The sequence below is a fragment of the Pinus tabuliformis genome, chromosome 8, assembly GCF_031772625.1.
Source record: "Pinus tabuliformis cultivar Carrire ecotype Pingquan chromosome 8, CPIR1, whole genome shotgun sequence".
NCBI lineage: Eukaryota > Viridiplantae > Streptophyta > Pinopsida > Pinales > Pinaceae > Pinus > Pinus tabuliformis.
The window spans coordinates 1,582,839,399-1,582,864,282 of NC_142294.1; the positions used below are offsets into that span (position 1 = coordinate 1,582,839,399).

A 24,884-nucleotide genomic window follows, 5' to 3' on the forward strand; every position below is an offset into this window, starting at 1 on the left:
GTTAAATAAATTAACAATTAGAAAAATAATTTCCAGTTGTTGTGATAGATGAAATTTTCACAACTATGAACTCGCACTTCCCTTGCCCTCAATTCTCGCTACCTCTAGGAAATTGATCTAGCAAGTTATACTACTTCCAATAACTTGCACAGACCACTCTCACTACCTCCAACAATTCACACTGGCAACTGGAAACTCGATCTGGTCTTTTGGCAACTTGCACTGGTAAATTGGCAAACTCCCACTACCAAACTCAACCTCCTTCTGCAAAAATAATTCGGCCCTAATGAACTCCCTCTAGAACTCAAAAACTCCCTTGGTTGGCTTAGAGTTGGCTAGTTTAGCCAACAACGTCCCCAACTCCAAGTAATTTGGTAACCTGCACACACTAAACCAAACTCTTGAAATACAACAATTAGTAACAAGAGAGCTTGCTCCTATAATGGCAAGATTGGACTTGTGGTTCAACTGAGAACGCACAAGTCTAAATCAAGCCTAGAATAAGAGCAAGTCTAAGAGGAACTACAAATAGTTGCATCTCCTCCTCCCTAGACAATAATGCTCCGTTGGGTCAAGATACAAAATATATGTACACAAGTGAAATGATCATAGAAACAAGCACATAAATATCATGGATTAAACATAAGGTTAACTCATAAGCCAAGGATCATGCACCAACAAAACAAAACAAGAGACCTCGAAAGCCTTTTCAATATTATTGATAGAAAAAGTATTTTGATATAATCTACCCAAGCATAGAACTTCCAACCATGGGCAACAATGAGCCCAAGGGGCTTATTTATACAAGAAAAGGGAGAAAATCTCAATGCCAACTCAATCAACAAGTGGAAAATAGGTGAAGATCCCAAGGAAGGTCGAATTTCCAAGTGGTTGCTTGACTGGCTATAGGTACCAGTATGAGAGGTCTATCATCCACAATCCTAAAGCAATGGTTTGGATTGGTTTCACTCCTAGTGAATCTCAGCTTCATCAGATAGCTATCAATCCTCTCATACCAAGCACAGGGTGCTTGCTTCAAACTATAGAGAGCTTTCTTCAACCTGCATACATGAGATTCCCGATCATGAATCTCAAACCCCTCGGGTTGATCCACATCTGTGGTCTTGCTATTACATGAGGGGAATGGTCCCCTTGTAAGATTTCCTTTGGTACATCTCGAACATGTACCTTCATGCTCTTCTTGAATTCAGGCATCCCTGTCACCATCTATCTCACATCAGGTAGGCCCCCACAATGAAGATGGGCAGACCTCTGGTGCCATAGAAGAGATGTGACACACGACATGGTCTCCATTGGACTTCCTGCAACTTGATACAAATTGCCAACCCTGAACCCATGAGTAAAAGCATCTTGAAAATTCCTTTTTCAAACATGTACCTTTCCATCAATGAATGCCACCTTGAAACCTTTGACTTCCATTGCTGAAATGGACACCAGGTTCTTCTTGAGATCAAGTACATAAAGAACTTCTTGTAAATGAATCGTGCTACCCTCATTCAATTGAAGGGTAGCATTCCCTACATCCTTTCCAGGATAGGTGGCATCGTCTCCAAGAATAATCTCCAAGATTGTTTCCTTCTCTATCATATTAGAGAGCGCTTCCTTGAATCCAGTGAAGTGCCTTGAGGCACCACTATCAATTTTCCCAACGAGTCCGGTGGAGAGGGCCGACATAAGATAATACTCAAAAACAACATTTGATTCTTCATACCTGGAGTTCCTTGCTTTCCTTGAAGAGTTAGCCATTTCCTTGATGACCTGCATTCCCTTTTCCTTTGCCATTGTACCTGTCATTCCTCTGATCATTGAAGATGCCCCTGGAATGATTGTTATCATCATCAAGTGATGTGTCCCTTATATTCGGACACTACTTCGCATAATGGCCAAACTCATTACAAGCAAGGCATCCACCTTTCCTTCCACCCTTAGTGTACTTGATCTTTGTAGCAACTGGTGCATTTGATGGAGGCTCGGGGATTTTTACCCTTCACGTAATCCAGCACTTCTTGCTCTTCCAATGTTAGATTTAAAGACATCTTCCATCCATGACAGACCTTTTACGGAGCTTGACTTTAGCCAGGAAGACGGTTGAGGAACCCATTGAGCCTTTGACCTTGTCCAACTGTCTTCGGTGATTGCTCTTTCACTCTTGCTTGGGCTTTGTCTTCGCCTTAGCTCTGATACCATGTTAATTTTGGTATGTTCTATGCTTAGAGCAATTTACTTTAATTTTTCACATTAGCTCAATGACAATATTTAGATTAGCAATCACATCAGCATGATAGTAAACTGCAGATAGAACATAAACATAAACATCATAAGACAAGCCAAGACAAGAGGACACAAGATGTGGTGCCAACCAGGGACAAACCCCAATGTGGGGAAACCCTTGATCAATTCTTCTTATATTCTTCAATAGTTCAGCAGAGAGAGAGATGGTACAAATACATTTGAAGTCAACACTTTGACTTGCCAAAATAAGAGATCAGACATCAGAGATATTTCATCATGAAGATGACATGATAGTTCTGATGACAAGGACTGCAGATCTGAACTCAGGTGAAGGCACACTTCTCAGTCCTCATACTTCAACTGATTCACCATGCTTCATCCATCACCATGCTGCATCCAACCATGCTGCGTCCATCACTATGCTGCATTCAACACCATGCTGCATTCAACATCATGCTTTCAAGCTATTAAATAACTAAGCCCTTCAAGGGCTTCAGTCCACCTAGGAGAGTCTCTCCTAATCCATGTTGCCATCCGAACTCAAAGCAAACTGTAATACTGCCTTGGAACAGCCTTAGCTGCTTGCTATGGCTTGCAGCCTAGCAAAGCAGCTAGCTGTAGCTGTAGACTCCTTCAACAGGCCTAAACAAGATCCTAAATAGCAGCATTGCCTTCTGTCTTCTAATCTAGTGATTGCTGATCCCAAACGTACCTTATCCATGCCTTAGAACAGCAGTATTTAACACGTTGTTACAGCGATTTCCATGCTGCTCCTTTACGCTGATATATGTCTCCTTTATGTTGCGGCTAGGCTTCATTTGCAACGTATAGAAGCTCCCTTAGATAGTTGTAGTTGTGACAGCGGATTAGGGCACCTTCAAGTCTGAGATTAGGGCCTCTTCTAGGCCTCCTTACTGCGGCTTAGGACAGCGTATGAGTAGCATATAGAAGGCCTGTCCTAGCTGCGTATATACATCCTTCTTGACTGCAGCTAGGTGATTTCTTCATGACTCTTTCAGGACAGCGTTTAGGGAACTTAAGGACAGCGTTAGATTAGGTCTCCCTTGCCAGCGTTTAGACCTCCTTTATGCAGCGTATAGGATTCTTCATAAGCCTGCGGCTAGGGCACATTATGACAACGGATAGGGCACCAACTGAACTACACCTAGGGCATCTCCTTACCTGTGTTAAAGCCTTTCCTAGGACTGCGTAGGAGCCTCCTTTAGGACAGCATAGGTGCCTCTCTTCAATGTGATAATCATCCTCCATGACTGCGTCTATAGGGCTGGCTTCATTGACTGTAATTTAGGGCAGCATAGGCACTCCTAGAAGACCCTTTCTCCTCCACATCTAGGGCTTCTCCCTGATTGTAATTAGGGCTCTCCATGGCAGCATATAAGAAGTTGTGTATAGGACTCCTCCATGACAGCGTTAGGGTCTAGGGCATCTCTTCTAGGGCAGCGTATAGATCTTCTCCCAAAGACAGTGTATTCTCTTAGAGACTTCTCCTTCCACCAAAACCCAAACAAGTGGAGAGGAGGAGATCACAAGAGGTGTGTCTAAAATGACTTGCAAGCCACCTCTATTTATAGTGCAACGTTGAGGATAGATGGGGGTAATTTGGTTGCTGGCCGACCTTGATGAATTGTCACATAACACAAATAAATTCATATCTCCATGAATACATATCGGAATCGGATGATCTTTAGATCAATCCTACACCTCTCGACGAGAGGAATCCAAGAAAAATATCAGCTGCCATGAATAAGATGACCCACATGGACTTTGTCCCTAGTTGCCAATTTTCACAAACAGGCTCCAAATGCCATGCCAAAGAGTGTTGAAGTGTCCAAATGTGTGTAGATGCCTGGATGTTCCAAATTTTGAGGGTTGGCCCTCAAATCCACTTCAATATCTCATGTGGGGTCCCAAGATCCAACTGGGGTGCCATCAAGTGGTCTCTAGAGGTCTCCAACTATCAAATAAGGCCTCCTTCTCTCTAGCATTAGGGCTTTCTCTCACGCAACAAGTCCTCCTTAGTCTCTCAATGGGAAACCATCCTCATCTGGGCTTTGAATCGACTCTTGCCCATCAGGTTGTGTTAAGGCTAGCTTGGGGGAATACTAGGTCCAGTGGTGTCACCATGAAAAATTCTCAAAACCAGGTCAAAGTTAACCAACGTCCTAGGTCTTGGATGTACTCTAGGGTATGTATCATTTGCTAGTGTTGTTAGGAGGATCTAGTCTCTCAATGTTGCACCTAGTTAGGCCAATGTACTTCTTTGAAGTGCCTGGGTACCTAAGGGATGGGTGCCCAAAGACTAGGTTGTTGAAACACCTAACAGAAAAAAACAAGGATTCTAGTAAAAGTAACCATCCATCAGAGACTAAGATCAACAATGCATCTAAGCAAACCAAACTCAAGTGTCAAGTGCATATTAGTACTTCAAACAACAATCACCTTCCAAAATTAAGACCAAGTTCTCACAAAAGGTGTTTTCTCCCTTGGTAGGGGTGGTTAATGGTCAACCTTATTAGGTGCTTCTACCCCCTAAGGGGATGTAACATTTCCCTAGTCCACCCTTCAATTATATATGTTAAGTGTACAATAATGTTGTAATGGAGGGGAGAATACTTCATGGTCAAGTGCCATGGTCAAAGGGAACAACTAATGGGGATGGCCACATCCTAAGTGTATAGGGGGCATTCATGGCTGGATGGGTTACCAACTCAATCTGATTTTTCCACCCCTCTTATGTGCATTTTACTTCTTGATTATTCCTTGTATTACCACTTATAGTTCAAGGGTTAGAGCTTGCTTTGTATGATGTAGCAGTTTTATTACCTCTTTAAGATGAGTCAATTTATCACTCATCAGGGTTGGGACATGCAAGGGTTCCTTTTTTATGTAATGGAGCATCAAGTGCTCAGGAATCAAGTCATGAACATATGAGGGAAGTAGAGCTCACGCTAGGCTTTTGCCCACGTGATAATCTTTGTGTCCCAACCATCTTTTGCATTTTGATTTTCTTTCTTTTATTTCATTGTGGCCATGATATGTTTTTTCATTTCTCTTAGCTGCATCAAATTCCCGAGGAAAATTTTTTGGGCCTTACTCAAAATATGTGAACATGTGAGTGCCAAATCCCCAAGAACCAATCATGAGTTGTACCCGAAGAATAGAGATGAGATATGGGACTTGTAATGTGGGATGGAAGGTGTTAAGTATGGCGTAAGGAAAATGGAACATGTTATCTCAATCAAGGCTTTCCAAGTAGTGCCCCTCCTATAACCCAAAGAACCTTAGGGAGTTCCTACTAGACTAGGATCAAAGATTAACCCCCTTGGTAAGGTGAGAGAACAAAATTGTGGTCAAGGTTTGTCAATCTACTAGATCACCCCATTATCCATTCTAAAAGCCCAAAACAAACAAGTATAAGCACTTGATTGCACAATGATCAAAGTACATTTTGAATAGCAGCCCACTTTTTACCAAGTTTCAATGTCGAATGGTGAGAGGCGCATGGTTGATGCAAATGGCGGAGGTACATGGCATATCATTGTCTAATGGTGGTTGACAAGGGTTGTTGGTTGTCTACCTAACTAGTTGGCTGCCAAATGTAGGAGAAAATTTTCCTCCCATGCGGTTACCCATTTTGGCGAGTAACAAGCATCTTGTTTTTCATTTCATTATGCTTATATATAAAATGGTTTATCAGGTCCATTGTGCATATGCAATTCATTGCATGGGACATCAAGATAGTTTATTAGTCCTTTCTATAGTAGATGCATTCATGCATAAGACTAGGGGTGATGGCCTCATGTGAGGGGGCATTGCTCAATTTACCTTGGCTTTTGTAGCAATATGTGTGTGCATCCCTTTTGTTACTCTTTTTCATTTTGAATTTTTATAATTGTTTCTCAATTTCTTTTTCTTGGGCTTGCTAGTCCTTCTCGTAGGAGTAGAAGGTATGGACCTATTACCCACCACTAGTGGGTGACCCCTATTAGAGAAATTTTCTCCTAGTTTTGACTTCAACTGGAAACTAGCAGCCCCTTGCATCCACCTGATAGCTACGATGTGCTACCATTCTCTGCCACTTGAGCCAACCATTGTGTACCCTCACTCATCTGTCATGATCGTATGTTTGAAGATGGCCAATCCAACCCTGAAGGTATGATTTTTCTTAATCTAATTGGGTGTTTATGCTTGTATTTCTTGGACACAGTTGGGCACAGATTATTGGGTGGCTTGGAAGGAGGGGTTTTGACTGTACTCTTGTTCCCTTGCTTCAACTGGGGGGTTAATTTTGCATCCTAGTCCCGTGGGATTTCCTCTATTAACTATTAGCTTTAGGAATGGAACTACATGGGAAACCCTAATTTTGGTTGTGTGATCCCACTTCCTGACCCCATATATCTCTCCCCTCTGCTCATTACAAGCCCTTTTCACGTTTTCCCCATCTGGTCCACATTTGTCCATTGGATCCACAAGGTGTTAGCCTCCCCTCCCCCTTGCCCACACCTTGGGTTGGGCCTGGAACGATGCCTCGGAGGTTGATGCGGCTAAAAAAAAGAGATAAAAGCATAATAAGGCCACATACAACAGGAAATGTACCACAAAATGAAAAAGATGGTTGGGACAATAAAATTTAGCATGAGGGAAAAAGCCAAACATGAGCTCTACCCCCTATCATTATGGCCATCACCCTAGTTCCTGGGGCCTTTATGAATTGCCCTTTCATCATTAAGGAACCCATGAATGTCCCAACCCCTAGTGGGTGATGAATTACCTTGGTAATCATCGCTATATCTTACACATCATGCTCTCATCCCCTTGATTCCTGAGTTGTAAAATGAGGAAAAATCAATAAAAGGTGAAGGCAAATGAAGAATGGTGCAAAACAAAGGTCGAGTAACTCATGTACCACGATTGCTCCCTCCTACATTCATATACCCAAGGTGTGGGCATTCCTCATCATAGCTACCCTTGTACCATGACATGTGGCTTGGAGTTTCCCTTTGTCCCCACTTTGTTCCATCATTATTTCACATGACACCTGCCACTTGAAGGGTGTACCTTAGACCTGTCATTCCCTTAGAGGTTGAAACCACCTAATAGGGTCCTTCATTAACCTCTCCTACCCAGGGAGGTAACACCAGTACATGTTCAAAGCCCCAAATTTGGCAGGGGAAACCCACTATGAAGTCTCCACTTCTACTCTTGATTAGCAAGCTTATTCACTCAATTGCACTAATGAATCATTGTATTGGAAGGTGAGGAGATGCATTGGATCTTATACAGGATTGCAGGTGGGTTTTCATTTTGGACTTGGCCTCCCTATACGGGATCCAAGCCCTCCAGAGGATCACAATGGCATTTGTAGGGTGAGCGTTGAGAGCCATGGGCCTCCATCCACGCAGAGCATTGATTGCCATACCATGGGATTCTTTAGCACCACCATTTACTTGCTTGTGCCCCAGTTATTCAAAGATGATGATGCACTAGGACAACGCTGCCCCAGTTAGCTACACATTGCACCTGACATTTGGCAACTATTCTAAGACCCAGAGGAGCTTATGTCTTTCCTAGGGAGACATGGGAGGGCATGTGTCATCTTCTAGCCGTCATTGATGGAACATCGACTTGATCTTGAGCCATTTGGAGACCCATGAGACCCATTTGGAGCCCACGAAGCCCAAACTGGGGTTTGGAGATGTTTTGCAGCATATGCAGGGCATCCCTCTCTTCATCATCATTTTGAGGCCCTCTCTCTCATTTTTAGCACATGAGGCCTCAACATTGCCCCTCTAGGCCTCCATGCATGCATGGCATGGCCTTAAGAGGGCAAATCAATTTAATTTTTGAGTTATCATTGTTGACTTGTAACCATGGGTGGGTTACTTAGCTTCTTAGGCATGTAATGGGGCTTCATCTTTCATAATTTGAACTCTTAACATTTGTATAGATAGGAGAGACCTTGTCTCATCCTAGCATCATCACTTGGATTTTTGTATCTCTGTTGAGAAATTTGGACCTGCAATTTGATGATGAATTTGGATGATTTGGATGAATTTTGACGTTTGGATAATTTCACTATCTCTCTTGGAGCTTCTTTTTGGTATTGTCATGTATATGTTCTTCATTGTCTTGTAAGTTCTATTTAATGCTATATTTCTGATTTTGATTAATGCCTAATGCATGGAATATTATATCATGGTTGTTAATATGTGATAATTGAAGAAATATTGTCTCAACATTAAAACTATTGGGAAATTTTGCATGTGTTATTCATGGATAATGAATGAATGAATGTTCCTAGGGGATTCGTTGCATATGTATCCTTGAAACTTCATTAACAATTGTCATCAAAGTTTAAATATCTAAAAGTGTTGTGTAGCTGCTTCATTAGGGCTAGCGACGTTGCTTCTATGTCTCCTTGAAAAGCGAGTTGCCTTATCAAGATTACCTTTGACTGCAATTCTCCCAATGGTTAAGCACTAGTCTTAAATCCTTGGTGATCACACAAAACTCATAAATCTCTCCCTTTCACCTTCTTTTACTCGACACTTTAAGGATAAGGAGGCCTCTCTAAGGCTTGGTGCAAAATCCATTGGAGTAGGATGTTTTGAATTTCATCTAGATAAAACTCTTCCTTAGTGTCTCCTCTAGTGATCCTCAAGTTTTGGTAAATTTCCTATGGTGGAATCTCCAAAAATTTGATGCCCTAGCTATCACACCAAGAGGGAACCCTAGAAGCTAATCCTTCAACTTAGGGATTCTTTGAAGGCATGTGCTTTAGTACTTGTTGAAGTAAATCTTACAGTGCCTTCTCTCCTGTCTACCTTGACCTCGGATGTACTCATATCTCGTCATATATCTCAACCCAAGGTCTTGTGAAGCCATATTTCAAATGTGTTTTTCACGGAAAGTCTTACTAGCCTCTCCCAAAGCTCGCACATTTATTGAACCTTTCCATTGAATGAGCCACCTTCCCTCACTTCAAACCTACCATAGACACATCTATCGCAATCTATCGCAAGTGAGTCTAGTAGGACTCCTCTCGTCGATGAAAATCCGAGAAGAGTAAGGGACTTAGGCTGTGGTAATAGTGAGCCTTTGTCCCAAGTGTTGTTGTGCCCACTAGCTTTTGCCTCTTTACAAGGCCTGCTAGTTTGTGCAACAACAGGACCTTCTTGAAATACATGTAACAAGCATTCCCAGAGGATGGGCAACAGAAGGTACATAGATGGAAAGTGTTAAATATGGCAGGGTAAGAGTACATTTTCTCTCAAAGTCTCCCAGTAGTACCCCTTTCCCCAAGAGTGACAACACCTAACTAAAATACATATGATGGCCACCAAGGTGAAACAAGGCAACAAGTGTAACTTCCAAGCATCATAATTCATTATTTGACTTCAAACCATGATCCTTACTTAAATACCAAATATATTAAATGTAAACACTTCATATAAAACAATGGCTAAAGTACCCCATGTGCGTTGAACCACCATCATCGGATGAGTATGCTGATCAAGCGAACAAGCTGAGCATGATATATAAGAGGCATTTGAGGGCTGTTGTATGTGGAGAACACTGGTCATCATCACTAGGATCATTGTCTAAAATGTGGATCATGGAAGAATAATCTCCTCTAGTTACCCCTTGGTGAGAGGGGGCTAACAAGTACTACAACCTACACATTGCCATGAAATAAAGAACCTCGATCAAGCCAATTGATTGTTGGTTTTCCCATTTGGGTTTCCAAGGTAAATACAGTTTTAGTCAAGATTAAATTCTCTATTGCTGTATAATTTTCTGCTTATGACTTTTTAAATGGATGCTTTGTAATTTTAATGGCTGGCATGTTTATTTATTGAGCTGAGATTTCATTCGCAAGTGTAGTGTTGGAGGTTTCTTCATAGTTATATCTCTTATGAGTAAATGTGTAACTCCAACAGACCTGCATCCTCCTCCATTCATCTATTTCTGAGATGCAAGATCAATGGTCAGACAATTTGACTGTTGCAATGTTGTAGAAAGTTTCTAATTCTATTTATTGTGAAATTGATTATTGGAAGGAAAAAACACCACTGTGGTTTCCATGGCTGCCATGAGCTGCCTGCTAGGTTTAAGAGGCTTATCTAGCATCCTGTAGACTACTGGGGGCTGATATATAGCCCAGCACACACAGGGAAGCCATCCCACATATGTACAGTCCAATCCTCAACCTCTGAGAGGTCAAATGGCAATTTTCTTACCAGCAGAGGGATGTACGCCCAGCACCATGGCTACCTTGCACCATGGGGGTCACCCCTCCTCATTCAGCATATGGGACATAGAACCAACTGATTGGGCCAGCCTTCAATTGTATTTTTCTGTCCCTGGCACATTTTCTCACATGAGATGACAATTCCACCTTGAGTTTCTTTTTTTAATTTTGCATTTGTATTAGTTTACAATTGGTGAGAGAAGATTATGAGGTTGGCTAAAGCTACAAACATGGTTTTCTTTCCCCTGGTTATTATTGCTTAGCTTGCCCAGCGTACAACGAGTATTGGCCAGTCTTCATCTGCATTAAGAAGTAGTGTTGCAGCTTTGTCCAAGAAGAATCTTTAAATGAACATCAGATGGTCATAATTTTGTATGTTTTTGTGCTGGTGAACTGGACAGGCTATGAGACTACCAGTTAGAGATCACTAATTCAAGTGAACATGTTCAAAAAAAAGTAATTGTTTGTGACGAATTTCCTTATTCAGAAAGCCTACTTGCTGAAAAATGTAGAAGATTTCAACCATTTCAGGCTAGCAGTTTGATTCAGAATTACCCAAGAAAAAGTGGAAGCAGGTTTTCTGTCAAGGTAATAGTTGGGAAATTATGATTTGAAGCTTCTTGATTCAGTCTCCAAAAGATAAGGAAATCTCAAAGAACTATAGTAAAATGCTGGCCTCAAAATTCATTTCTAATAATATTTTTTTGTTAGAAAGCACTAGAAGGTTATTCCCATATAGTAGAACAAATGAAATCAAAGCTCATCAAAAAGATTCTTGAAGAACCTGCAAGTCGGAATGATGCCATCCTCCACATCACGTGTCCACAAAGACCATTCCAGTTGAACAGCTGTTATTGGATGCACAGCATGAGCTCGTCTAATAGTGTCCTCACTGGCTTCAGAGAGCCCAATATATTTAACTTTTCCTTCTTCCACAAGTTTCCTGAGTTCTCCTACCTGTAATACAGCCCAGAGTCTTTCAGATTATGCATAGAAGGACAAAGAAACAATAAATAGAAGTGACATATGATTAAATCTGCAGGTCCGAAATTCTGTGATTTGACAAGGTTTGACCAGTGTTGACTTTGACTTGGTTGAAGGAGATTCGAAGGGGGGCTGACTTGGGTCTATGTGGCAGTCTTTGTCTTGGTCTTGGATATCTCACTTTGATCCGATTCTATAAGAAGAGTTTCTTGGGTTTTCCTCCTTGTGGGGTTTTGCCCCGGCTTGGAACCTAATTTCTTGTGTTCTTTGTCTCTTTGTGATTTTTATGTTTTTGGTAACTGCTTGATGAAGAGACCATAATATTAATAAGAAGCCAACAAACATTCACAAGTAATTATCAAGTTAAGAGACATCATCATTATCTACTTGCTTTTGGTTTCTCAACAGATGTGACAGAACATGTTTCCAGGAGGATTAACAAGGGAAACACCTCACCGAATTTGATGTATAATATGTCAAAATTGGTCTACAGAGCAAGAGGAACAAAACCCATGTCTCGGTTTCTCCAAATTCACAAGGGATTTAGAACCCCAACAGGGCAGGCTCATATGGCAAGTAGGTGATAACGTGGCAATGTTGGGCAATATACGAAGATTCCAAGAGATACCCAGTTCAAATCTAGGCTAGTTTCAGCATATTCAGGTGCCGGAATTGTCAAAAAGTCAAGGGTGTTGGAGATCAAACTTGCATGTGGCTAAGTCTAATTGCTAAAGGCAAAAGTCAAGTCAAAAATAGTCGTTGGTAAAGTCAACTAGCCGTTAGAGAGTCTAATTAGCCATTGGAGACCCTGTGGAACAATTAGCTAAGCAATGGACCATCAACAAAGGAAAATTTGAGCTAAATTGTGAAAATTTGTCCAAGTCAAACCCCTAGTGGGTGAATTAAAAAATTTATTGTAAAATTTTATGAGTTAATTTACCAAGTCTCCAACATGTGGATAACTAGTAAATATTTTATTGAGAAAGAGTCAAACTAGCTGTTTTAATCTTTTCTATAAAAGGCTAGAGTCTCCTCATTTGTAAAATGCTGTTATTCACTTGAGACAAGAGCTATCAATTAACAAAGGGATCATCTATTTTCAAACTCTTCTACTCTCTTGTATAATTGTGGAGTGGTTTTTGTTAATGTTTCTTTTATTCCTATTTTTATTGGGCATATTTCTTAAATCTAATTCCATCTTGCTGATAAGTAAATTCATCCTAAGACTAATGTTCTCTACCATTAAGGGGCTAATACAATACATGGAAGCCATCAACTAGGGCCGCCTTGTTGAAATTTGGGGCAGTTTCAAGATGAATTTCCCCAAGAGAAATCCAGTTTTCCCAAAGAGAAACCATCTTGCCCCAAGAGAGAATTCAAATTTGGATAAGGGAAATTATCATTTTTAGTCAACTTGGCACTCCTCTCATAATTATTTGATGTGACAAATTTACTTGGGCAAACAATCATCAAGGTATTTGGTAAATATATTTAAATATTATCAAGATCAAATCAAGTGGGTTTTCCTCAAGTCAAAATCACTAAATGAAGGGTCACATTGCCACATCAGCACCCCTTGGCTCCTACAACATCTTGTATAAATAAGAGGCCTTGCACCTTGTTGTTGCACAGATTGTCACGACAACGCTCAGACCGAGAGCTGTCACCCTGATCCCCGATCTCTCCGTTTAAGCCTGTCTCCCGCGGCTAAGGGGGGTAGACCCTATAAAATAATGGATGACCAACTGCGGACCAGTTGGGTTGGGAGACACGAGGAAAAACAAGCACTTAATTGATTTTATTAAATAAATAGACCAGTGCCTTATGAAATAGATGATGAAATGATTATTTGCCAAATGCTGCAGGGATATGGGTTCATTAACAATTGTTAACCATCAATCAACTCAAACAAAGCTTAACCTTTACCAAATGCGAGGTAATCACTAAATGCTTAATGGCCTAAATGATACTCCAGCAATTAAAATTTCGAAAGATAAAGTGTTGTAAAATGCTAACCAGAGATCACATTCATGTAGTTAATCTTCAAATGAACATTAAAGCATGTTAAACATTAATTCCCACATCAAAATTTTAGCCTCAGCAGAAAAGATAAAACATAAGAAATTCCTGAGCCAAGACTGAAATTGGCAAAAAATTTCCCAAAATATTTTTATATTTTTCAGATAAAACAAAATTTAAAACTAAATGAAACCTTTAAATCAAAAATCTAAATAATATTAAAATCTAAAATTTTCTTCTTCTTTTTTTTAAAGGGAAACTAAACAAAATAACTTAAAATCTAAATCTAAAACAAAAGTCTAAAAAAAAGAGGAAAAGTTTTTTAATCTTTTATATTTTTTATTTGATTTTTAATTTATAAAATAAAACTAAACTCTTTTCATTTAAATTTTAAATGTCACAACTAAAACTTATGATAGGAAAAAATAAACTAAAGAAAACAAGAATAAATTCTAAAATCTAAACATACAAAATAAAAAAAAGTTAAAAACGTCCAACTCTAAAGCTATACGGAAATTTATATTAAAATCCTAAATTTACATTTTACATATGACAAAACTAAAATTTAAATTATTTAATCGTAAAACTAAACTTCGAATTTGAAACTAAAACCTAACAATAAAATAAAAAGCGATAATCCTATCCAAGCCTAAGATCAAAACAAAACCCAAAAAAAATGCGTGACCTTAATAGCTTACCCATGCATATGGTTCACCGTTTTTGTGTGCGCAGATGAGAACCCAGCTAGCCGAGCGTGGAGTCAACGCAGGGATAGCAGCGTGAGGAGCTTACGCTGGAGGTGGAGAGGGTTCTTGGTGGGACGCTGCAAGGTTGGCCAGCTGTAAAGAATGTTGTGGGTGAGGTTTGAGATTGTAGGTGCCTGGAGATCTTGACGGCAGATGAGGGATGGCAGTGGGATGTTGTTGTTTGTGAAGAGCTACGTGATGAACTGTTTGGTATGTGTTAGTGAGCCTGGCGGCAGCAGAAAGGAGGCTGAAGCGAAGTGTGACTGCGTGAGGGCACTGCTGCTTGGACGCTACAGATTTTGACGTGGTGAATGCAGTGTGGAGCTGAAAGGTGTGTTGCAGCTATGTGAAACGCTGAATATGGAGCGGAACGCTGGCTAATTTGTGTGGATTTGAATGCCCAGTGCTGCAGCTTGAAGGACATGGATATGAGGAGCACAGCTACAGCAGAAACTTGAAAGGAGATGTAATAACGTGTGTGTAGGTGGATTAAGCTATGTGTATAACGACCAACGGATGAGCAGCTGCGATAATACACTATTTTTTTTTTTTTTTTAAAGCTGGGCAGCGATAAGATTGATGAAACGATGAAGATGGTTGTGTGTCAGTGCAGAGAAACCCACTTCACAATAAAATTCTTTTCCTGCAACGCAAATGAAACTCCAAACAGCAGAACTATGTCCCTGCAGAAAACTAATGCTAAGGCCAGATCTTACCCTCCAGGGCCTAGATCTGGCTTCAAGATTTAAGCTCACCTTTAGATCTGCAACCTGCAATGGCAGAACAAACACCTAAAGATAATATGCAAAAAATAAAACCCTAAAAACCAGCTACAAAATTTACAGATTATTGGCTCTACAACAGCCAGATTTGTCAGTAACCCTCAATAACATTTTCAGAATTTCAGATTTACTATGAGATACTTTGGAAAAACTCTCATGCATTCATAAAATAAACTTAAATGATAAAACCAGGATTGAAACTGGCTGGGCTCTACAAGAAAATGCTTTGTGGGAGTTGGCTGGTTCAGCCAAGAACTTCCCCAAACGCCCACTGATTTCTTCAATAAGGGTTTCCTGCACAGCTCATTTCAACCATCAATAAAGAGGGAAAAAACAGTACTAGATTCCAGATGCAATGGAGATACCTACCATGATTTCAGAAATACTACTACCATTCAAACCCTAGTAAGTGAACAAGATACCTATGTTCAACAATACTCTAAATCAAGCTATTACTAATGGCTGAAAAATAAAAATATGCAGAAAATAAAACAGCTCACAGCACTTCAGGAGAGTAACACCAGCAAGATTTCAACCCCAAAGTCTTTCTTTATTAGCACCAGAAAAAAAGTTTACAAGAGAGCTTTCTTCAGCACAAGACTCACAAATCGAATGATCTCAAATGACCCCTAGCACCCTATTTAAAGGAAAAATTCCCAACGGCTAGTTCGAGTGATCCATGCCAAAATGATCTCGACCGTCGATGAGGATCAAGATATCTCTTAATCTCATCCGTCGAATTTTTAATGCATTAAAAAATTGAAATTCTACATTTATTTACTCAAAAATATTATTATTTTATTATTTTTAAGTTTTTATTTTATTTTATTATTTTTTATTTATTTTATTTTATTTTTATTTTTATTTATTTATTTATTTTTTTTATTTTTTTTTATATCTTTTATATATATATATTCTTTTTTTTATTGTTTTTTATCTTTTCAATTTTTTAATTTATTTTTAAATGGATCCTCGAACTTAGCGTTTGGAAAAATCACCTAGAACCTAGGACTTAGGACTTATGAGGGGATTAAAACATTTTCTAACCCTCAAGACACTTTACATCATGACTTTTACAATTTTACATCTCAAAGGGGAAAACCCATTTGACATAGACCCTCATAAACCACCCAGTTCTGCGACACAACTATAATCTAGCAGATTAACACACTAGGATTTCTCTAAGATTCTAATGACAAAATTCATTCCGGCTTTGGGGTTAGGCTAAAAAAACCCATTTGACATAGACCCTCATAAACCACCCAGTTCTGCGACACAACTATAATCTAGCAGATTAACACACTAGGATTTCTCTAAGATTCTAATGACAAAATTCATTCCGGCTTTAGGGTTAAGCTGAAAGAAAACTCTGGCGATCATGGATCGATGAGACTAAAAACCTTCCGGAACGTAGATTATCACTAGAAAATTAGGTCCACCTAGACAATTTACATACATGACTTATATCTGCTAAGATTATTTACAATTCACACATGCAGACTAGGTTTACAACATAATATGATCAAGTCGACGATGACTGTCGAATGGCACGGACATGTCAATCAAGCGCTATCCCTTTTGCGAAGAAAAGGGGGTGTACTTGTTATGGGAAGTTGACACGTAGTGGTCAACACACCTCATTCAAAACACACATCACAAGCGCAATTCCTCTTGTGCAAAAAGACTAATCTGAGGTGATCGAATCCTTATGTAGTCGAGTTGTGTTGGAGGAAACAATTTCTTGTCGTTTTCATGTGATCAATGCAAAGCAAGCGAAGGTTTGATCATGGCTAAGATGGCTATGTGGATGATTATTCTGGGCATGTGAATGTCGAGGCCTCTCTGAGATTAGGCTGAATATTTTTCTGCGTATGTGAGCTACAACAAATCTCTAGGTTTGGGCCGAAACTTGTGAATGGTAGAGGCCAAGATAGACAGCTTTGCTAGCCAAGTTGGTAGGGACAATTTAGTGCATATTTTGGAGTGCATTTTCTCGTGGGAACAGAGCCGAAGTTTTTGTGGATGCTATAGGAGGGTTGATCCCTAATTGAGTATAGACCTTATGTCATTTTCTCATGGATCATACTTGTAAATGGGGATAGAGATCCCTTGTTGAAGAGTGCGGGAATAAGGGCCCATAGGAGGAGGATCATGTTGATTTGGGGTAGCACTAGATGTGCTCTAGCCATGAAAATTGGTGGAGAGGCTAAAGCACATGAGATATCCAAGACCCAGAAATGGTTTGGATATTAATGGAGTTCCTAAGTCTAAACTTAGGAAAATGAAAATATTAATGGGTATTAATATAAAACTCGGTTAGAAGGTTCCAAAAGTCATGGATCAAGCCAAATCTAATCTTAGCCATTGATTAGAGATTTAATCTCGGTCGTTGAAGGACCAACAGGAAAAGTATAAGAGGAGGCTTGAGGATCAGTTGGAGAACACACCAAAGTGATCAGTCATTCTATTCTCCAGAGCAGGGTTTGTTAAGAGAGATAGAATCAGTGATCAACAGTGAGGGGCAATGAATACATAGCAGAGAGGCAGAGTTGGTACCAGAGAGACAGCGTAGAGCTAGGAGAGGTTGACACAGAGGCAGCTGGAGGCTACACAAAGGCAGCCAAGAGATGCCAGCGTGTGAGACGCAGACGGTCTAGGGGCTAACGCAGAAGCTCCAGAAGCTAACGCAGAGGCTAGCAGAGCTGACGCAGGGCCAAGAGGCAGCGCTGGGAGGTTTTCGTGGCGCAGACTGGGTGTTGGTGAGCCAGATAGGGTGACGTAGTCCCTATCAGAGTAATGCGAAGCAGTGGAAGCTGTAATTCTTGCTATGGGATCATTCATCTGATAATTTATCAGTCGGAATATCTGTCCCCGAGGAGAGGTACTACTGTCGAGGGCATTCTCTGTTGGGTGAATCATTTCTAGCACCCTGGTTGTATTCTGAAAACCGCATAATAATAAACCCTCTGAATCGCTGCACCGATTTTCCTGCATTGGGTTTTTCTAGGGACATTGGTCCAAAAATAACGGTGTCACTTGTGTGCTTGTTTTCTTTCAGTTGATGGTCTGTAGATGTTGATATTGTACCTGTGTTTATTTTCATTATTTACATGGTAAATAACTTGTTAAGTAATTAAACAAGTAGGAAGAAATAAACCAAATAGTACAGGAAGAATTTCTAATGGGTTAGACTTAGAAATTCCAATATGGTATTGGAGCGTGGTTGCAGATCACGGGAAAACTGAAGGCATCATCTTAGCACAGCATTTGCAGCAGAAAGTTGAAACAATTGTCCCAAGTGACAGAAGTTGTTCCTAGCAGAAAGCAACAAGGAAGGTGTGACGCAGAGGGTCGGCGTCATCAGTTCGAACCAGCAGGAGGATCAAAGCAGAGGCAGAGAGGAGCAAATCTGACCTACAAAGTGCCCGGTCATCTTTCTCAGTCAGGAAGGATCGACATTGTGGCCAGGAGGTGCAAATTTTACCGGTGTCAGGATTGCGCAAAGCCAAGAGGCTCAATCCTTCAGTTGTAGGGGCATAGGAGGTTGTGGGTTGTTGATGTTTCTAAGTTTACTTAGTTAGAAACCCTTCATGCACTTTTTCTGATTTATTCCTACCTACTTATTATTTTTCCTTTAACAAGTTATTTACAAAGTAAATACTGAAAATAAACACCAGTGCATGCTCAACATATTACAGATCAGCGACTAAACAAAACAAGAACAAACACACCACATGACACCATTATTTTTGGACCAATGTCCCTGGAAAAACCCAATGCGGGAAAACCGGTGCAGCTATTTGAGGGTTTTCTTATTAAGCAATATCAAAGTACAATCTGGGTGTCGAAACTGGCCTACCCAACAGAGAATTTCTTTAGTAGTAATACCTCTCCGTTTCAAACAAATCTACTGGTTGAAACCCCAGATAATCCTTCCGGCAGCTACTCAGCACCAATCTGCCCCTAAAACCCCAGCGTCTGCCCAATCTGGACTGCGTCAGCCTCTCCTAGCCCAACGCTAGTCCTGCGTCAGCGCGAGGAGGCCCTACATCAGCTCTCTGAGCCTCTGCGTCAACTACACTGGCCCCTCTAGTGCTCTGCGCCACACTTGGCTGCCTCTACGTGGCCCTGTGTGAGCATTGGTTGCTCCTACGTCTCTCTCTCTAGCTGCTTTGCTACTATCCCGGCACTATCTCTACCTCTCTGTCTCTCTGTACTCAATGCCACTCAACCAATGTTTTTAAAACCGGAACCGGTGACCGGACCGGTCCACCTAATGAACTGGCTTACGGACCGAAACCGGTCTAACCGACACTGGTTTGGTCTAAACGAACCGGTTTTAAAAAAATACATTAAATAATTAATTTTTAATGCAAAACTATTTTTAAGATGTAAAACCATGATTCCAAGCCAATAGAGACAAAATATGCAAAGTTTGCTCATTTATATACCATGTAAAGGTGAATATATCAAAATGGCACCAAGTGCAATACATATCATCAACAAAATAGCAAAATACATAAGAAATGAGGCTCTAAATGGCCTATAAAGTCCAAAAACAATGCTGCAAGCTATGAGGCCATTGGCCTACTACAAGTCTACAGTGTACACATGATCAATCATCAAGTTCATCACCACTACTAGACACAGGATCATCATCAGGAGCTACATAGACATCATCTGGTTCAGAGTCTGAGGATGCCTCAGCCTGATCTGCAACCTCAGTATCAATGCCACCAATGACAATAGAAGTGGACCTAATGGAAGCACGAGTTTGTTGACCTGCATGACTAGTGCCTTCCATTGGTTCTTTGCCTTTCCTTGATGCCGCTACTGATCCTGGTTCTGATGCCACCACATAATCTGCTTCATCCCCCGCTAAAGCCATGTCGATATCAAAATCAACCTCAAACACAGGTTCTTCAGTCTCCTCCACCCATTCTGATGTTGGATCAATATCGTCCAACACAATGGGATCTAGATCAGGGGTTTTGCTCATCATTTGGAGCTCTGATTGCATTTATTGTTTACCCCCAAACCATGAAATCCTGAAAACCATTAAGTCTGCTAAATTTTGAGTGAAATCTAAAATTCTAGTTTCTCCATATGAAACCCAATGAGGTCGAAACCACTCTCAAACATCCTGAGTCATTTCATGGTAATGTTAAAAATTTAAGTAAAAGGATGAAAATGAAAATTAAAGGAAATGTCACTTTTATTTTAATAATTTAACATTACCATTAATTGCCAACATTGTTAGGGTTGAAACACCCTTAGTTCCCCCCCAAAACCCCTAAAACACAGTAAGAAATATGCTTTTTTAACTTTACGGTGGGCGTGCCTAAAACCAGCCGGTTCCATCCTAAACCGGCTGGTTTTCACCGGTTAGGGCAAAAAAATGGAGAAATGGGCATTCAAACCGGGTTTTTTGGCCAATTTAGACCAGCGGGCTTGCTAACCGGCCGATTAGACCGGTAACCGGTTTTAAAAAACGATTTTTAAAACAGTGCCCTCAACTGCTCTCCCGATGACTAATTCTATCTCTCTTAGCAAACCCCGCTCTAGAGAATAGAATGACTGATCACCCTGGTGTATTCTCCAAGTAACCCTCAAGCCTCCTCTTATACTTTTCCTGTTGACATCTCAACGGTCGAGATTAAGTCCCTATTCAACGGCTAAGATTAGATCTGGCTTGATCCATGTCTTTTGGACCATTCTAACACAGATTCATATTAATACCCATTAATATTTTATTTTCCCTAAGTTTAGACTTAAGGACTCCATTAAAAATATTAATTATTTTAATATCTCCTGATCTGTTTAGAATCTGCCCAAACCCTTTCTAGGTATTGGAGATCTCATGTGCCCCAACCTCTCCACCAAATTTTGTAGCTAGAGCACATCCGATGCTACCCCAAATCAAGATGGATAGTTTTCCGAGCGAAGCTGGTGGGGTACTGTGGTCAGAACAGTACCTAACAGAGCAAGACCAAGGTGGAGGGAGTTGCTGCCGAGCCAGATTTCTAGTCAAGGAATCTGGATCAGTGTTGAAGTTGCACAGACGATCAGAGTGGGGTAACTTGACGTTGGCAAAAGGATTTCTAGGAGGGAAATCGAGACTCGGAGGAGTCGAACCGAGAACTTCCAGAAGGGAAGTTGAGAGACTCGGTAGGATTCGAACAGAGTACTTCCAGGCGGGAAGTAGAGAGACTCGGAGGAGTCAACAGAGAAGATCAGAGAGATGATCGTGAATGGGCTGAGGGATCAAGATAGGTTGGACGAAGCATCCAACTTTGTGGTCTGGAAGGCCAGTATCCTATCCATTCTAGACAGATATCGCATCATGGCCTTCGCCTTGAAAGTAGTGGCGATCCTAGTTGACCCGGCTAAAAATGAGAAGTACGAGGAGGCAATGGCTAGGGCGAAGTGCATCATCCTTGATGGGGTCAAGGATCATGTGGTCCAACATATTGCCGAGAAGGAAATGGAAATGAGATGTGGGAAGCCCTGAAGAAATTGTACCAGCATACTTCCGTGTAGAGGAAGATGTTACTTGAAATCAGCTGGGGTCATACCAAATGCAGAAGGGGAAGCGGATAGATCACTTCCTCGATCGATTGAAGGAGATCCAGGACCAACTAACTTCCATAGGAGCCACACCTGATGAGGAGATGTTGGTGAGAACCACACTTAATGCAATCTCCGAGGAGTGGGAGACATTTGTCTAGATCATATTGGGAAGGGCGAGTCTTCCAGATTGGGAAGAACTGCGGGCAACTCTTTGCCAAGAGGAAATTAGGCGATTGAGCAAGGCGAGGAGTAGCGGGAAAGTGGTCGGGATCAAGAAGGAAGAGAAAGAGGATGCGGCTCTGGCATCGGCGGGAAAGCAGGGGAAGAGGAAGAAGAAGGACCTCTCCAAGGTCAAGTGCTTCCATTGTGGGGAACTAGGTCATTTTGCGAACCAGTGTCCAAGGAAGAAGAGTAAGGGAGAGGCTTCTGACTCGAAGGCAGCGTCAGCGAAGGCGGAGAAAGAAGTCGAGGAGTATGACGATTGTGCCATGAGTGCTCATGTGCCACTTGAGAAGAAGTGGGGAGACATCAAGTTGTAGTCAGGAGGACTACAGACGATGAGGCGCAGGATCCTTGAGGTACCCAACCTCTTAGATTATACCTTGCTACGAAAGCCCCGAGGAGAGAGTTTCAAGACTAGCAGATGTCGGTAGAGATGGATGCGGATGAAGCGGCGGAGAGTGCTATAGTGCAGGAGTCCCCGGGCAGCGCAATGCTAGCAGGCTACAACAGTGCGAGAGGCACGAGTGTGTTGCAACAGTGCAGGATGGCACAGAGAGGTGTGCAATGGTGCGAGATGAAGGGAGTTGTTGCAGCAGCGCAGAGGTCACTAGAGGGAGCACTTGATAGCAGCAGAGAGAGCTTCAGCATCGGGAGTGTTTCTAGCCTGACAAGGATGTCAGAAATTTGGTGGATGAGTTACTTACTTCTCAGTAACTGAGTTGCAAGGTAGTAGCAATATGCAGTAGCATGATGCAGCATGATGAGAGGGGGATGCAATGCAGATGCAGTGTTGGGAGAATGGACCAGCAACAACACGAATGCAGCAGTGGCAATGGTAGGGCCATGGGCAGCAATCATAGTTTTAAAAACCGGTGGAAAAAACCGGTTACCGGCCTAACCGGCCGGTTGGAAGCCTGGCCGGTCCGAACCGGTCCATCTAACCCGGTTTAATGCTGCATTTGCCCAAAAAAAGGCCCTAACCGGTAAAAACCGGCCGGTTTAGGGCGGAACCGGCCGGTTTATAGCTAACCGGCCGGTTTTTACATAGTGACCATTACCTTCAGTTTCTGAGTTCTGAGTCTAAGATTTATGGGCAAAGACATTTGAAAATGGGTTTCCTTAATTTGACAATTTCATTTAGTTATTAAATATGAGAAGGTTGTCTCAGATAAAATGGTTGGTCTCGTAAGAAGACCCCTTACCAAGGCCCTTTCTACCTTTAGATCTATGATATGCAGCATATGAGGATTGGAAATCCCAATGTGCTAAAGACTTTTGCTTTGGACCAGTCATGGAATCGGTACAACCCACTGTAGTCAATTAGATTCCATTCCTTGACTACAGAATAGGATGGTATTCTTTACAAGAAGAATCTGCTGTATGTTTTAGTTAGATCAACACGTCTTCTCATCAAGGGGCCCTATTTGTCATCCTATGGATGACATTTAGTTTTGCAGAAAAATGTTACAGAGTTGCTTCTTTTGGCCTGACATGCTGAAAAAGTGGAAGCATCCCAGATATGTTCACATTGCAACAAAAGAAAACCTGTGAACATGAAGCTTGGGCTGTATGATCCTTTGCTGGTTTTCACTGGGTCCGGACTGGAGTCCATGTCTGTGGATTTCAGTAGTGGTCAACCCACTACACAATGGGAACATGTGTTAATATGCGGGTTTTCCAAGATTAGGCATGGGCGGCAGGCCAATGGCCTCATAGCTTGCAGCATTGTTTTTGGACTTTATAGGCCATTTAGAGCCTCATTTCTTATGTATTTTGCTATTTTGTCGATGATATGTATTGCACTCGGTGCCATTTTGATATATTCACCTTTGCATGGTATATAAATGAGCAAACTTTGCATATTTTGTCTCTATTGGCTTGGAATCATGGTTTTACATCTTAAAAATAGTTTTGTTTCATTAAAAATTAATTATTTAATGTATTTTTTAAAAACCGGTTCGTTTAGACCAAACCAGTCCCGGTTAGACCGGTTCCGGTCGGTAAACCGGTTCATTAGGTGGACCGGTCCGGTCACCGGTTCCAGTTTTAAAAACACTGGCAGCAATACAGAATGCAAAAGTGCAGAGGATGTTGGGCGGGGAGGCCTAGCATCAGCACAGGTATCGATGCCGGATAATCAGTGTGATGCTCAGTGAGGAGTATTACAAGAGCATAGTCCTCGCTAAGAGGGAGTGTTGATTTGGGGTAGCATCGGATGTGCTCTAGCCATGAAAATTGGTGGGGAGGCTAAAGCACATGAGATCTCCAAGACCTGGAAATGGTATGGACAGATTGTACCCAATTTGGGAGATATTAAAATAATTAATATTTTTAATGGAGTTCCCAAGTCTAAACTTAGGAAAAATAAAATATTAATGGGTATTAATATAAAACTCGTTTAGAAGGTTCCAAAAGTCATGGATCAAGCCAAATCTAATCTTAGCCATTGATTAGAGATTTAATATCGACCGTTGAAGGACCAACAGGAAAAGTATAAGAGGAGGCTTGAGGGTCAGTTGGAGAACACACCAGAGTGATCAGTCATTCTATTCTCTAGAGCGGGGTTTGCTAAGAGACATAGAATCAGTGATCAGCAGCGAGGGGCAGTGAATACATAGCAGAGAAGCAGAGTTGGTACCGGAGAGACAATGCAGAGCCCGGAGAGGTTGACGCAGAGGCAGCTGGAGGCTACGCAAAGGCAGCCAGGAGCTACCCAGAGCCAGGAGAGGCTAGCATGTGAGACACAGAGGGTCTAGGGGCTGACGCAGAAGCTCCAGAAGCTGACGTAGGGCCAAGAGGCAACACTGGGAGGTTTTCATGGGGCAGACTGGGTGTTGGTGAGCCGAATAGGGTGACGCGGTCCCTATCAGAAAGACACAAAGCAGTGGAAGCTGCAATTGTTGCTGTGGGATCGTTCATCCAGTAATTTATCAGTCGGAATATCTGTCTCCGAGGAGAGGTACTACTGTCGAGGGCATTCTCTATTGGATGAGCCATTTCTGTCACCCTAGTTGTATTCTGAAAACTGCATAATAA

At 41.4% G+C, this 24,884-nt stretch overlaps 1 protein-coding gene across 2 annotated transcripts in view; it reads right to left on the reverse strand.

Annotated features, from left to right (window-relative positions):
• LOC149242105 (putative aldo-keto reductase 1) overlaps window positions 1–24,884 on the reverse strand; it is a 458,988-nt gene that overhangs the window by 161,902 nt on the left and 272,202 nt on the right. For both annotated transcript variants that reach the window (XM_089374177.1, XM_089374176.1), the window contains one exon: window positions 11,310–11,482. In XM_089374177.1, coding sequence (XP_089230303.1) covers window positions 11,310–11,482 — 173 coding nt within the window. The remainder of the gene's footprint in view (window positions 1–11,309; window positions 11,483–24,884) is intronic.